The 15,698-nt window shown below is 39.8% G+C and overlaps 1 protein-coding gene across 1 annotated transcript in view; it reads right to left on the bottom strand.

Moving 5' to 3' along the window:
• The window catches only part of LRP5 (LDL receptor related protein 5), a 169,907-nt gene that overhangs the window by 72,367 nt on the left and 81,842 nt on the right, over window positions 1-15,698 (bottom strand). The window contains exons 6-7 of the mRNA XM_084857481.1: window positions 5,850-6,246; window positions 4,758-4,929 (exon numbers count right to left, since the gene is read on the bottom strand). Of these exons, the coding sequence (XP_084713607.1) occupies window positions 4,758-4,929; window positions 5,850-6,246 (569 nt within the window). The remainder of the gene's footprint in view (window positions 1-4,757; window positions 4,930-5,849; window positions 6,247-15,698) is intronic.

The raw sequence follows: 15,698 nt of genomic DNA, 5'->3' as shown, positions 1-15,698 counted from the left end.
ACTATATTTAACAGGGTAGAGACAGTTCAAATAACTGTCATGCATTAACGCCATGCATTAAAAATGTGGTTGTTCAGGCAGGCATTTGGGGTGAATTAGGGTATTTTAGAAAATGTTTTTATTGTAGAATTTTATTGTTTTAAACTGTTTTATTATATGCTTGTACATCGCCCAGAATAAATAATAAATTTAATAAATAAATACATAAATACATAAATAAAATACAGACACTGGCATGGATCCAACTCCCCACCCCATTGTGTGAGCAGAACACTCTTCTGATCATATTGGGGCAGAGAGGCTTATCCCACGTACTCCCATCTGCAGTCTCTTGCTGCCCTTAAAAAACCCCTCTAGAGGATCAGAGGACCCTTCAGATAGGTTCTGGAGCTGAGGGGAGGACACTGGAGACATACATACCATGCACAGTCAGAGCTTCTGCTCACACAAGTGAGGTCTCATTCCACGTGACACCCGTGCCTGAAGCTTCCACTTTAAAAACACAAGACAAAGGCAAAATGTATAGGAAGTAACTGAAATTTAGCATTCTATTTCCATCACAGGAAATAATCTATTAGTTATCAGAATTTCAGACTTGTGTAGAAGCTTGTGTACAGTTGTAGAGCTTGTGTACAGGTTGTGTACAGCTGCAGTCCACAGTGGTCCATTAGTTCAGTCCTCCCCAACCAGACACCTTTCAGATGCGTTCAACTTCATCCCCAGATAGATGGGAGGTTTAGTCAAACAACTTCAGGTTGGGGGAAGGCTGCTTTATTTGTTCCCTGGAGATCAGTCAACTCAGTAGCGGTCATGATGATCAATGCCCATTTCTCCTTTGACTGTGGGAAGGCAATTGCTTTACTTCTGACATAGCCTCCTCAGGGGTCAAAGGTCATATCCTTCCTATTCAGGGCTCCCAAAGGTCTCCTCCTCCCCATCCCAGTTTTTGAAATAAAAGCTCAATTTGACATAGGATAAAGAATGCCAATTAATTTTAGATACAAAATGTAAGTTGCCTAACAACTTTTAAAATGTTGGCTAACTATGCATAGCTTGCATCCGTAAGAACAAAATAAGTTACTTACAATTCCACACCGAAAATAGAAAAGTTTCAACAAATTAAAAATATCACAGGCTATGAACTTTAGAATTTCAAGACAAAAGAAGTCTTCCTCACAATTCACTCTTCTTGTTAATACTGTGGTCTCCTGCCTCTTGCACTCTGGCAAGGAAAATTTAGTTTGAGTATTGAAGAGGACAGGGAAGGGTGTTATGTCTTTTTCCCTGCAACTAATATTTTTATTCAGATTTTGTCTTTCATTTATTTACCAAATCTTTCAACAGCTAGAGTTCTAGAATAAAATTAGAAACAAAACAAGAATATAATTATATTTTAATGAATAGATGAAAGGATGAATTCCAAAACTCTGGATTAATTTGCATCCATTTAGGAATGTAAAAGCACCCACTAGTTCCTTCTATCTCGTATAGGCGGAAATCCTTCCATGCACTGAGCTAGATTTAAGACCATTATTTCAAATATTACCTTTAATATGGTAGAAATTACTTCAGAAAAAATGATTTCTAGATAGAAGTCAACACTTCATAAGCCTTTTCTGATCACAGGAATTCAGAAAAGGCATTACCTCTTCTGAGTTTACAGAATTTTTTTCAAAATACCATGTATTAAATGTGTCCAAAGAGAGCAAAACTAGGAAGAATTGGATTATAAGAAGTATCAAGTGAGCTTTGGTGAGTCTGCAGATGGAGGGGGCAGAATTACAGCCTGACACTAATGACCTATGTCATACTTCACAGACACTTTTTGCATAGCACAATACTTCAGAGAACATCTGGGTACAAAGTATGAAATTTTCCTTCAGGAAAATAACTACAAAGGTTTTGAAATTATAAATGAAAAAGGTAGGAATCCACACTTAACAATTCTCCATGTTGCACTTTATCCCGAACTATAGCCTCAAAAAGATTCAAATTAGAAACATGCCTAGTAACAGACAAACAGTTCAACAACTTGTAATTATGCCAATATACCTCAGGGTCATTAAGCAAATGCTGAAGGTATACCACCAAACCACAAAACTGGTTTTTTAAAAGTATTAGGAACTTCTGCACGTGGGTGCCAGTGGCTCTTTGCTTTGCTCTCTGCTGGAACCTTGTAATCTGTATTAATCTGTTTGTTCCTGGAAAGTACCTTTTTCTGATGAAGTCCTAATTTTGCTTTCAATTCATTTATGCCATTTACTTTGTGGCAGCTGAGTCTGTTGAGTCAGATATATTATTTCCAGATACATTACGTGAAATCTGCTATATTTCTCGTCTCCCTCCCCTCTCCCCCTCCCCTTTGCACATACTGCCAAACTAACTTAGCAAAAAGTTTTAAAAGCTGGGAACAATGTTACCACAGGGTGCCAAATTTGCAGTGAAAGCCCCAAAGGCTGTTGTCACGCAAAGTTTGACAAGGCTTGCCAAATGGTTTCTTCAGGATATAAACTGCTTGTGAAGTGACTGAGTCCTTTGTATTTACAGCTGAATGCTGCAGATGGGAAGGTCTCTGCCAAGAAAGAGTAACTGCTGTTTCTGCCATGTGAAGTTTTACACACATAAATAAGGCACGCTCACGCCTATGTATATGGCAGAATTTTGCTGCTTTGGGGGTTTCCACCTCAAGGAATGGGGTAGGGGAAAAGATTTTCTGGACGGCAGCAGCTAAATATGCAATCCATGATTAATCCAAATAAAAAACTATTATTCACCCTTTTTTAAAAAAAAAATTGCAAGAGAAATAGTACCTGAGAAATATTGTGATCTGCCAGGGAATAGAGAAAGCTACCAACTGAGCATCCTTAGCTATAGATCTTGCCAGGCAATCCCAAATTCTAGGCCTTGATGACTAAGGTGGTGTTTTTGTACGACCTACCCACACACACCACACGCAGTTAGCTTATTGGAATTTGTGTACTGTACTACTCCAAAAATTCAGAGATGTAATAAAATTTTAATTAAAATATGAGCAATTAAAACAATCTCTCTACTTTTTTTTACTCCGGGAGAAGGGAGTCTTATAAATAGGGAAGAGATACCAAGAAAAACACTTTACATGTTCCAGCATCAAGTGAACTAGTAACATAGGTAATGCATGCAATTTATATAGCACCCACAAGCATAATGGATGCTATATTAGTCTATTATTGCTGCACAGACTGTACTGGGCTGCAGTTAATGTCTAAGGATTTCAGATGCTAGTGACAATTCCCTAAGGAAAAGGCACAGACCAGTGGTAGGGCATGTGGTTTTCCAGTCAAACAGACAGTAGTAGGTCAGATGGACTAACGGTCTGACACGGTGTAGAACTGCTTCATATTGGGGCGGTCTCATTTTCTCTCGGTCTCATTTTCTCCCCTCATCTTTTAAACACAAAATTCCCACATACAAAAAGGCAAAAGGGTACAAGTGTTCTCTGTACACCCTTTAGGAAGCAGACTATTACAGCAAACTAATCGTAATTATATATATATATAAAAAAAACTAATATAGCTGTGCGGGTCCATGAGGAAAACAGCAAAAATCCACAGCTAGGCAATAGCTTTATTGGGACCAACCAAAATGCCACAAAAAAGTATGGTTCTGGTGACTCATTCATTCTTCAGTCTCTGTCTTGAGACTGAGTCGAAGCCACAGACTTCATGGCCACAACATCTGTCCTAATCTTTGTACATTTTTGTGTGTGTCCCTGCCCCTCACCCCAACTCATATTCTGCATTTCATACCATCTACCCTTGAAGAGTTCTGCACTGTGACGAGTTCTGAAGAACTTGAAAGCTTACACGCTCTTTTGCAGCATTTTGGTTGGTCCTAATAAAGGTACTGCCTTACTGTGGACTTGGATAATTGTAATAAAGAGCCACTAAAGTTGAACTTTAGCTAAAACACCTGTAATCCTTTAATTCAGAATTAACACCCAAAGTTAACATTTTCGGTTGTACTGTTTTTATTAGAGAGAAAAAACAGAATTTTGGAAGGATTAAACCTTGCTGACAGCCTAATCTATTTTTCATTTTCTTCTCTCCAAAAAGGCATTTAATGGTAAGCATCTGAGGAAGAGGTATGCATTATTGATCCCAGTTTGAGAGCTGTAGATTACAAGATACCTTTTACTGAACTTATTTACATCTGTTGCTTAAAATTAGCAAGAATTGAAGTTATAAAAAAATATTTCCACCAGGATGATTGAGAAAAGACAAATAAGCTATACATACAGAACAAAATTTTCTGCTGAGGAGTCTCAAACAGAACAGTATTTGCTTTAAAAACTGCAAAGTATCACAATATTTGAATTCCAGAATAAGCCAGAACTCAATAAAATAAGCTCCCTTTAATATTTTAGTTCCAATCTTTCTTTTATTCTTATCTCTGACAGTGCCATCCTATACATGTCTACTCAGAAGTAGGTTCTGTTAAATTCAACGTAGCTGAACCAGGCAAGTGGGCACAGAATTTAAGCTTCAGCTTATTAAACTGAGTTTAGTTGCCATGATACAACTACAGAATTCTCATCCCCACTCCAACTTCTAGTTTACAGAACAATGTTGTGCTTTGTTATTTCAACCTGTTCAGAAAATATTCATGGTAAAAGTACAAAGTTTCCAAGCAACCCCCCCCCCATATAATACTCCTATTAGTTCAAAGAGAGCTAGTTTTTATCCAGCTATTTGGAAAATGTACATTTTCTTATTTACCTCAATTTTGTCGGTCTTTGCATCTCCCCAATAAAGTTTGCCTTCTTCAAGATCCAATGCCAAACCATTAGGCCACCCTAGTGAGGCGTTCACCAGGACTTTCCTTTCAGAGCCATCCAAATAAGCACACTCAATCTTTGGATTTTCACCCCAGTCTGTCCAATACATATAGCTGTTGGGAACAAAGAAAAGGCACACATGCATCCATCCACACAAATACTTTATAAAAATATATTATTGCAGTTTCAAGTTTTGACTTTTGGTAAGGAGTGTCCCCATTAACAGGTACTACAGAGAATTTTTCTATATATTCCCAGAGTTGGCAAAATCCATAAACAGATAATAGCAGGAGTAGGCAACCTAGTGCCCTCCAGATGTTTTGGACTACAACTCCCATAATCACTGACCATTGGCCATGCTGGCTGGGACTGAAGGGAGCTGTAGTTCAAAACATCTGGAGGGTACCAGGCTGGGTAAAAGATAAAAGGAAGGACTTCTTCACACAGTGTATAGTCAAACTAGGAATTGACTACCACAAGATGTAGTGATGGCCACCAATTTGGATGGCTTTAAAAGGGGGCTAGACAAATTCCTGGAGGAAAAGGCTATCAATGACTACTAGTCCTGATGGCTATGTGCTACCTCCAGTACCAGAGGCAAGGAGCCTATGTGCACCAGCTGCTGGGAAACATGGGCAGGAGGGTGCTGTTGAACTCATGTCCTACTTGTGTCTTTCCTGTGAGCAGCTGGTTGGCCACTGTGTGGACAGAATGCTAGACTAAATGGACCCTTGGTCTGATCCAGTATGGTTCTTCTTATGTTCTTATCATCATGCTTGTAATTTTAAATAAGGGGGAAAGAGAAACAAAACCTTGCTCAACAAAACATGAAGGCAAGCTTTGATGCTTGATCACCTCAAATATATTAAATAGTAATGAAGGATATGAACAACATAACTTGTGTTAAGTTGGAATATCCAGCATTTACATACCTTGTTTCATAGCTTATGAAAAGAAAAGAAAACAAAGGACAAGACAAGACAGGGCTACCACTTAACTTGTGTAACATTAATTGAAGACCTGCAAGACTCACCCCATCACAGGATTAAGCACTATTGCTCTGGGTTCATCTAGGTTTTCTGATATAAGGATTTTTCTTGATGTCCCATTCAACCGAGTCACTTCAATGCGATCTGTTCCAGTGTCTGTCCAGTACAAGTTTCTAGCCACCCAGTCCACTGCTATACCATCAGGATGATTTACTTCTGTTGTCACAAGGGTCTGGGCTCCCGATCCATCGAGGAAAGCCCGACGAATGGCTCTGACGTCATCATCAGTCCAGTATATATAACCATCAACAGGATCATAGTCTATTGCAATAGCATGCCTGATATTGTCTATCTGCAGAATAATATCAGTGAAGTCTGGCATGTCCAATGAAATTCTTCGCAAATCTGTTCTTCTAGCAAGCAAGAGTACTTCTTCAGCACCTGAAAAAATAACCAGCAGTAATCAGTACTTTCCACTAAGTAAGTTTACTGTTCAGAAGGCAATGCAGCAGAAATAATGGGAAAACAAAGACTGACTTAACAAGCATGCTCACATTTTATTCAGCAAAGGGTCATGTAATAGTGATTCTGAGCTCCTAAGCCCCTCAAAGTGATTTGCAGAAAGACAAAACTATAGTTTCTGAATCCCAATGCCCCTTGTTTCTGGTAATCTTTACCATTCCTATGTTAGTAAAGGGGAAATCAAGCCAAAGTACTGCACTGAAAAATGCAAGGGTGTGGGGGTGGAGAAGGACCTACTATACTTGGGAGATTTCTGATCCATTGACAACAATGTTTTGGAGAGGAAGTGAACAATAGAAGATGCTGGTCCTAGCAATATACATTTCCCAAGCACAACTTTCCTATGAAACCATCTTTTTCTAGATAAACATACAACTTTCGAGCAAAATAAAAAGTATCAGAAGGCAAGATTTTGATTATTGAGACTGGCAAAATAAACAGCCAACCCAGTGATGTCTAGATTTCATTTTCTTCCATTGCAAAAGGAAAAATGGATTGTTTTACAAAGACTTATATAACAGCAAACACACATACATACACGAGATAAGGATATGATTTCATTTGCTAATACAAAAAAGAAAAGAAAGGGATTAGGGGAAAATGTCCAGACATCATATCCCACACAGCTTTCAAACCAGCCAATAGTTGTTTCCTGAATGGACTGCATTGGATGTAGTTTCTATATGCAGCAGCACACCTATCCAACAAATGATATGAACAAGTCTTAAAGTTCTTTTAACATGAGGCACACTGAGTAACTATTTGGGGGTAATTTAGAGTCTGCTACAAGTACTATCTTCCTTTCATGTAACTAAGTTTTGAAAAATTATTATTTAAGATTTTTAAAATTTCTATTGCATACATTGATTTCAATGAACAAGTTGACTAAACAAAATGATACACCACCACCACTACTACTACATTTCTATACCACCCAACAGCCAAAGCTTATAGGGCAGTGCACAACAATTCACAAGATAAAAACACAGCATAAAAATAAATATACAAAATTTTAAAACAATTTAAACAGCTAAAAACAATTCCAATAAAATATCAGACCACTTAAACAGCTGGCATAAATGCTGCATCAAATCCCATTAAATGCCTGGGAGTAAAGAATAGTTTTAATCTGGTGCCAAAAAGATGACAGTGCCCTCTCCCTTGTTGCCACCTTCCGAGCCTCCTTTGGAGGTGGCACTCAGAGGAAGGCCTCAGATGTTGATATTATCAAGATTCGAGGATACCTAAAATTCCTCCCAACATCTTATTACATCTGTATGTCAGCTATAAATAAGAAAAGAACATTTAAATAGGCTCCCTTTATCACATCTTGTAGCTGAAAGGGGTCTCAAAGTGGCTTACAATTAAACTAAACACAACATCACAAGTTACAACAGACACAATAAAAGGTAAGCAATCACAACTTACTATGGCGCAAACTAGACATGAAGGTGGCACACTCTTTAAGTTAGAATGTCTTGCTGACCATGAGGAAAAAACACCTGAAGAGAAGCAGTTTCAGGGGAAGCACAGGCAGGGTAGGGTAGGTTTGTTTGTTTATTAATTAATTACATTTCTATACTGCCCATTAGCCCAAGCTCTCTGGGTTGAGCATCATGTGGGATGTCAGGGGATTCCAGATCTCATGGAGAGTCCTGGATCGCATGGAAATAGAGGAGACTCTCCTCTTGACAAATTCACCCTCCGCATGTAGAGGATGGCAAGAGCAACGACAGAGGGGGTGGGGCTAGCGCACTCCACCTCCCCACATGTTTAATAAATACATGTCGGGAATGCCTGAATAGGGCTCAGGGCTCAGTCCAATCCTCCTTGTCAGAAGGAGGCAATGAGAAAAAGCTGTCTTACAAGTAGACCAAAGGACAGCTCTGATAGAAGCAGCTTTATTTGGGTTGCTTTGTGTAAATGTTTAACAGGCCATTTTATTCTGTATTAGTTTTATACGCAATTCAAGCAGAAACATAAAAACACACTTGCAGCAAGTGGAGGAACAATCCACTCTTGCCTGTCTACAACTTCTCCTGAACCTCTGCTGCTGTGATACTTCTTCCTCCACCCCCACCCCAAGGAACTGGAATTGCCTCCAAGAGACAGGCTTCCTTACTGCTCTAGTGACAGAGGAAGGAGTCCTTTTGAAGGCACTTCTCCCCAGTAGCCAGTGACACTGACTAGGCAGCACAATGGAAGCAGGGGCATGGCAGGCAGTCACTTCCTTATATATCGCATCACAGACAGCGTGTGTGCACAAGCCAAAAAGGTAGAACTTTCTAGTGGCCTGAAGCTGGCATGCATGTGCAAGCCTCAGCCTTTGGGAGGGAAGAGTGCAACTGCCCCCCACCCATTATTTTTTGCATGCCTCGGGGGTCTCTACTTTCAGTAGGGGCTTACACCTTGCCTGTGGTAACTTTCCAGAGGAATGCAGGATTACTGCCACACTTTTGTGGTGTTAGGTTTTAGATATATATTAAAACGATTGCATTGTGGTTTTAGGTTGTTCTTCTGAAACTTGTAAGCTACCTAGAGAGTTACTTGAGTAGGTGGGATATAAATTTAATAAATAAAAAGTGACACCTTTACAAAAATGACACTTAAATTCACAATACTTCCCACATTTTTCAACTGCTTTTTGTTCCCCTTCTCTCCCCAGGATAGACTTTTATTCTAAAAAAATATTCTACACTGCTTTTTGATTCTATGAATCCCCTAGACAGCTTGACAACCCATAGCAACACAAGAAAACAAAATCACAGTAGCAAAACTCCACAGAAACTAAAAACCAAAAGATAATCAGCAGAAATAAGAAATCATCCTGTCCCCCTCCTGTTCAACACATATATGAAGCTACTGAATGACACCATACAAGAGCACAGAGATCACTGCTACAGGTTCAACACCAACCAACCGTGTTCACTCTCCCTCAATCCAGGTCCTGCAGTTTCTCTGCTTATATTACTCGCTGTATGGCCATAACAGGGGCCTGAAATTAGCTACTAACCAAAGCTGATTCCAGACAAAGAAAGAAAAGTAACAGTGATGAACAGGTCCTTTGATTTGGGGAGAACTGAGGTGCCGTTCAAAGGAAGAATCCAGCCTCCACCATTTCTCAGGCTTGCAGACTCGGGATGCTCCTGGATCCATTGCTGTGCCGGGATGCTCAGGTTGCAGCAGTGGTCAGGGTTGCTTTTCCAGCAACCCCACGTAATACAGAGGTTGCAACCCTTTTCTCCAGATCCAGACCTAGTGATCATTCATGTTTTTGGAACCCTGAGACAAGAGAAGCATGTTGTTCAAGGCCTGCTCTTGAGGATTGGGAGCAGGGAGTATGGAGAGATAAAAAAGACTGAAATAACTGAGTAAGTTGGAATAACAGAGTAAGCTGCACAAGGAATAGAAGAAGCCTCTCCACCATGGCCATTCATATCTTGCCTCAATATCCCCTAATGGATTCTGAACTAAGGAGACAAGGCAAAGAATACAGATGTAATTACTGACTAAGAAATGTATATGGGACTCTGTATAATGCAATGCAGGGATGGGTAATTTATAGCCCGCATACCAGATGCAGGCTGCCAAGCCCGTTTTACAGATCCTGGGCTGACGGGAGCCATCGCTGTGTGCACTGCCTGAAATATCCGCCGCAGGGCATGGCAGCTGACTATGGCATTGCCACCTAAGCTCTGCAAAGTTGTGTATAATCTCATAACTTTGAGAAAAGTCCAGGTGGCTCAACCAAACTGACAACAGGCACTGCTGTTGCCATGACAGAGAGACATCAAGGTCTCAGAATGGGAAACAAAACTGCCCTAACAGAATACTGAAAAATAGCTTCTCTATGAAACAAGTTATATAATGGCATGCCTCATGATGTAAGCTTCAAAGAATGTGTAGAACACCCCATCAAAAAATCTAGTATGGAGGGAATATTTATTCAAAAGTAAGCACTAAACGCAAGAATGTATGGGTATCTGTTTACATTCATAGTGGACCAGACAGGTGGTGCTTAATTTAATGGATGAGAGTAAGCAGAGACAATATTGCCAGACTGGCTCAACTGAAGAATGAGAAAGGGTAAGCACATGTTAATATATTCAGACATCTATGTGCAGACAGAAAGGGAAGAGATTAGAGCTTCTGATGTGTTTAAATCTGAAAGAAAGAAAGAAAGAAAGAAAGAAAGAAAGAAAGAAAGACTAATATTAGTTATCCAGGTGGATGTGAGAATTATTTTAACCCACACCCATCTGCTTAAGAGCATATGAACATAAGAAGAGCCATGCTAGATCATACCAAGGTTCCATCTAGTCCAGCATTCTGTCCACACAGTAGCCAACCAGCTGTCGACCAGGAAACCACAAGCAGGCCACAAGGGCAACAGCACCCTTCCGCCCATGTTCCCAAGAAACTGGTGTACATAGGCTCACTGCCTCTGGTACTGGAGGTAGCATATAGCCATCAAGACTAGTAGCCTTTTCCTTCAGGAATTTGTCTAACTCCCTTTTAAAGCCATCCAAATTGGTAGCCATCACTACATCTTGTGATAGAAAATTGCATAGTTTAACTATGCACTGTGTGAAGAAGCCCTTCCTTTTATCTGTCCTGAATCTCCAACCAATCAGCTTCATGGGATGACCCTGGGTTATAGTATTTTGAGAGAGGGAGAAAAATGTCTCCCTATCCACATTCTCCACACCATACATAATTTTTTATTATTATTATTTCTATACTGCCCAATAGCCGAAGCTCTCTGGGCGGTTCACAAAAATTAAAACCAAATGGCACACAGTAAAACAATTTAAAATATATAGAACATTAAAACCACAATTTTTGGTTTAGAGGAGTAATATTGTACTCCTCTATCATGTCTCCCCTTACCCTCCTTTTTTCCAGGCTAAACAATCCCAACTGTTGTAATCTTCTCTCATAGGGGAGATGCTCCAGCCCCTTGATCATTTTACTTGCCTTTTTCTGCACTTTTTCCAGCTCTACAATATCTTTTTTTAGGTGTGGTGACCAGAACTGTACACAGTATTCCAAGTGTGGTTGCACCATAGATTTGTATAGGGGCAGTATGACATTGGCAGTTTTATTCTCAATTCCTTTTCTAATTATGCCTAACATGGAGCTTGCCTTTTTTACAGCGGCTGCACACTGGGTTGGCACCTTCATTGAGCTGTACTCCACAACCCTAAGATCTCTTGAGGTTGTAGTGGACAGCTTGGTTAGTCACCGCTAGCTCAGATCCCATGAGGTTATACTTGAATTTGGGTTTTTTTTGCCCTAATGTGCATCATTTTACACTTGCTTATATTGACCCGCATTTGCCATTTGGATGCTCATTCTTCCGGTTTGGAGAGATCCTTTTGGAACTCTTCACAATCCCATTTTGTTTTGACCACCCTAAATAATTTGGTGTCATCGGCAAACCTGGCCACTTCACTCCTCACTCCTAATTCCAGATTATTTATGAACAGGTTGAAAAGCATTGGTCCAAATAAAGATCCCTGTGAGACCCCACTATTTACTTCCCTCCATTGGGAGAATTTACCATTCATTACTACTCTCTGCGTTCTGTTCTTTAACCAGTTATTAATCCATAAGAGGACCTGTCCTCTTATTCCATGACTGCTAAATTTGCTCAGGAGTTTGCTTAACTGTTGACTCTGCTGAGCTACTCACCCAAAAGCCAAGTGATTAACTGCATAGCTGTTGGTTAAATTAGGCCTGATTTAAATGAGAAGTAGGGCGTGTTTTTTTCACACAGCCAGTTTCTTATTTTAACTGGGTTACTGGGACCCACACAAGAACCTTAGTACACCAAGGATTGATGACCTATGATTACACCACACTGTCATTCTCACCCAGTTTTCATTAAAACGCCAATTCTAAAAGAAAGAGGGTGTGTGTGTGTGTGTGTGTGTGTGTGTGTTAAATAGGGCTTACATGACCAAGGCCAAAGTTTAAGTCTGTGGAGAAGGCACGTCAGCAAGTTTCATGGCAAAATGCTCTTAGGAAACATACATTTGTGGGGAGCTGCTTAAGCTAGGGCTACACTGAACTTTGTTTTCTATAATATCAAACCAAATATGTGCTTTCCAGTATTTTGAATTCTGCTTTTAAGGTATTTTTTAATTTAAACCCAGACCATCTAGAAAATACTGATCTTTGAAAGTCAATGAACCTCATTTATTAAAAGTGGAGACTCTCACGTGGCACACAGAGGTTTGACCACCAGTACCATTAGTGGCTCCATTTACTAGCTCGCCTGACTCCATGTTCATCTCCCATACCATTACCATGCCACTTGACAACATTTAAAACTGTCTCCATTGCTTCGCACACAAAAACGAAATCCAAATGACAATACACTCCATATGCCCTTGACCAGTGAACCACAAAAAACATAAAGCAGGTATAAAACAACACATAATATATAATTTTCTGAAGAGGCAAAGTCGACAGCAGGTTTGACCACTACAGACCCCTTAACAGAGCTATCTTATTACTAAAGTCTCAATAGTAAGGTACATTCTCATCAGAGAGGAAAAAATCATCTCTGGTAGATAAATTAGGCTGAGAGTGTCCTCAGCTTGGTAATCCTGTTTCATTAGGTAGGTCACTGGGATTTGAACCCAGATTCTGTGGCCCAGCTCCAAAAGTCTATTCACTACATCACACCAGCTGTCCCCAAAATAGCAAAACAAGCTATTAAGTTGTTTGCCTTTACTAAGGATGGAGGATAAAACGGAGTGTCCTCCATCCACCACATAGAGCCTAATGGGCCTTCCCAATGGAGAAAATCCTCTTATGCATATAGGGCTTACATATAGTTCCTGCTAGACCATCCCCAGATAACATCTCCTGTTTCCTTCCCACTATGAAGATAGTTCTATGCTTCTGCTTCTTAAAAGAAGCCTCCTCACGTTTTTCTCCAAAGCCCCTTGACCCTTTTTTAATTTCAGGACCCTCAACTGTCATCTTGCATATGCAGTTACAGACTCATACACCCAACTGCCCCCACCCCCACCCCCTGATGACTAACTTGATCCCCATGCAGTTTGGAGTCCAGGTTGTGGCTGCTTCAGTGAGGAAGTAATAGGTAGATCCACAGAGCAGTTACCTACAGTGTTGGATACAATGAAATAATGCACATCCAAACATATCAAAAGTCTCCCTAGAAAAACCAAAATAAAGAACTCTCTTGAAATAAATAATCGCTGCCTTGATGACAACTCCATAAGACATAGTTTAAGTACAAAAGCAAGGTTTCCAACAACATACTGAGCTACAAATATCACAGCAAGTACTAACGAAAGTCCCATTGTTGTTTAAAAGCCTATAAAAGGCTAAGAACCTGAAGAATATGGGTGGAGGGTTACTTTCATAAGTTTTTTTTTTTTTAATGCCCTAATAACTCCTGTCTGAGAGGAGACACACAGAGCCAGGACACACTGTTGCAAGAATTTGTTTGTTATCCATAAACCGGTAGGTACCAATTAGCACAGTGACCTTGGAAAACTGAATTTTTCTGAGAACCTTGGTAAAACATTTAAGATATAAAAAATAGAGTAATTAAGATTCACTGTTGAAAGGGATTTTGTGTCTCAGCAGTTCCAAGTGTGGTTCAGGCAAACATTGTGTCAGACTTTTGAGGGAGGTGGGACCCACCAGAATTTTGTATTCCAGATGCACCCTTCCTGCTCCAGTTCCCAACTCTATTCTAGCCTCTTGTGCTAGATACAGAGTTAGAAAAAATATATATCTGAGTAATTCAAATACAAAGTAAATGCTTTAGTTGGTAAATACAACCTTATTTCTGAACGCAGTACATTCAGTACAGGGTAAAAGCACTGGAAGCCTGGGGAGTATCACAGGGGCACTCATCCCCCATTTAACTCTGCAAGTAGTACACATCCCTGAGTTATCCTGAACTTACACAGCTAGGCCTAGTTGCTGTTGCTCTGACCTCTGTTTTCTAAGGCAGCAAATGCTGGACCCATGCTGCCTCCAGCAATGGTGAGATATAGAGTAAGCTTCGTGCAAGTTAACTGTGCAAAGAGGACATTATCTTCTTCATCAAGAACACATTTCCAAAATTTCCCATGCAATACAGAATACAGCAGAAAACAAAGCATTCTAAAATCAAGTGTTTGGAACTTGTTCTATATGAATTTCCAAGTACTTGCCATATAAATTGTATTTCAAACATATAATCTCAAATACAAACACTTTCCTATGCTGCAGTACTGTCTCTACAGCCTTTACTTCTCACCAACTAGTAATTCACTCAGAAGTTCCCATCCATCTGACCCCACCACTACTTATGATCCATTAGTATATCCCAACACATGATCTGGTACATATTTTAATTCCTTAAGCACTGCGTGCTTTATACTCATTTTCAAATGTGGAACTAACTCAACTAAACATGCTCAAAAGTTTCTGCTTTTGCTTAAATCAAGGGATGTGTCTATTCACATAACTATGACACCAGGAATCACTGTGAAGATATATACTATGAAAATGCAAGGCTGCAATCCCGTTTCCAGATCATATATGCAGTCGATTGCAGGCAACATTGATGGGGCGGGAGGGGTCAAGTTCTGAGGCACCTGAGATTTTTCCATTGCTGGTAGTAGAGTTCAATATACCTAACAGTTAGCTAATTCAACCTCAATCTCTCAAAGTAAAACTCACTACATATAAAACAGACCATACAAATATTAGCCCATTCCACAGATGCTTAAAAGTAAGCCAGGCAGTCAGCTATTTCTCACGTGGTATACAGGAGAAAAACCCTGCTCCCAAAATCTAGGTTCACCAGCCAATCTGACTTTGTGCTGGAAAATCCCTTCCCCAGCTAACAAGGGAATCTAAAGCATTATTTAAGGAAATACGCATGCTCTCAGTGTTTTTAAAACTTTATATCTATACCCATCAACAACTATTTGCTAGGGAAAAAAAAGGAAAAGAATGTATATGTAACACCATATGACTCACTCAATTAGCAAGGGAAAAAACTGCACAAATTTCTTATGTTAAAGAGGGTAAGCAAGAAACCTGGGCTCTCCTTAGATTTCCCACACTGAAGTAGGTTGTTTTTTTTTAGTAGTACAAAACTTTTTCATCTGCCACCACCACCACCCACTATTAAGTTGTCTAACCTGTTTTGTCTTTCCATTCCCAAAATGTCACAGATCTTTTGTCAGCTGATCTGATAAAACTAACATCCATATAAGCCTATACATTTTAATGAGTTGCATTTAGGAACACCTGCTAACTATAACTAAATCTGAAAGGAAAAACACACCACAAAACACGTGTTGGTCCATTTATCCTCAGTCCCTGAACACTAT

This window comes from Heloderma suspectum, chromosome 1 (genome assembly GCF_057233095.1).
Source record: "Heloderma suspectum isolate Gila_16-S chromosome 1, 16-S_ref, whole genome shotgun sequence".
Classification (NCBI taxonomy): Eukaryota; Metazoa; Chordata; class Lepidosauria; order Squamata; family Helodermatidae; genus Heloderma; species Heloderma suspectum.
This window is presented reverse-complemented; position numbering and strand designations above follow the sequence as displayed.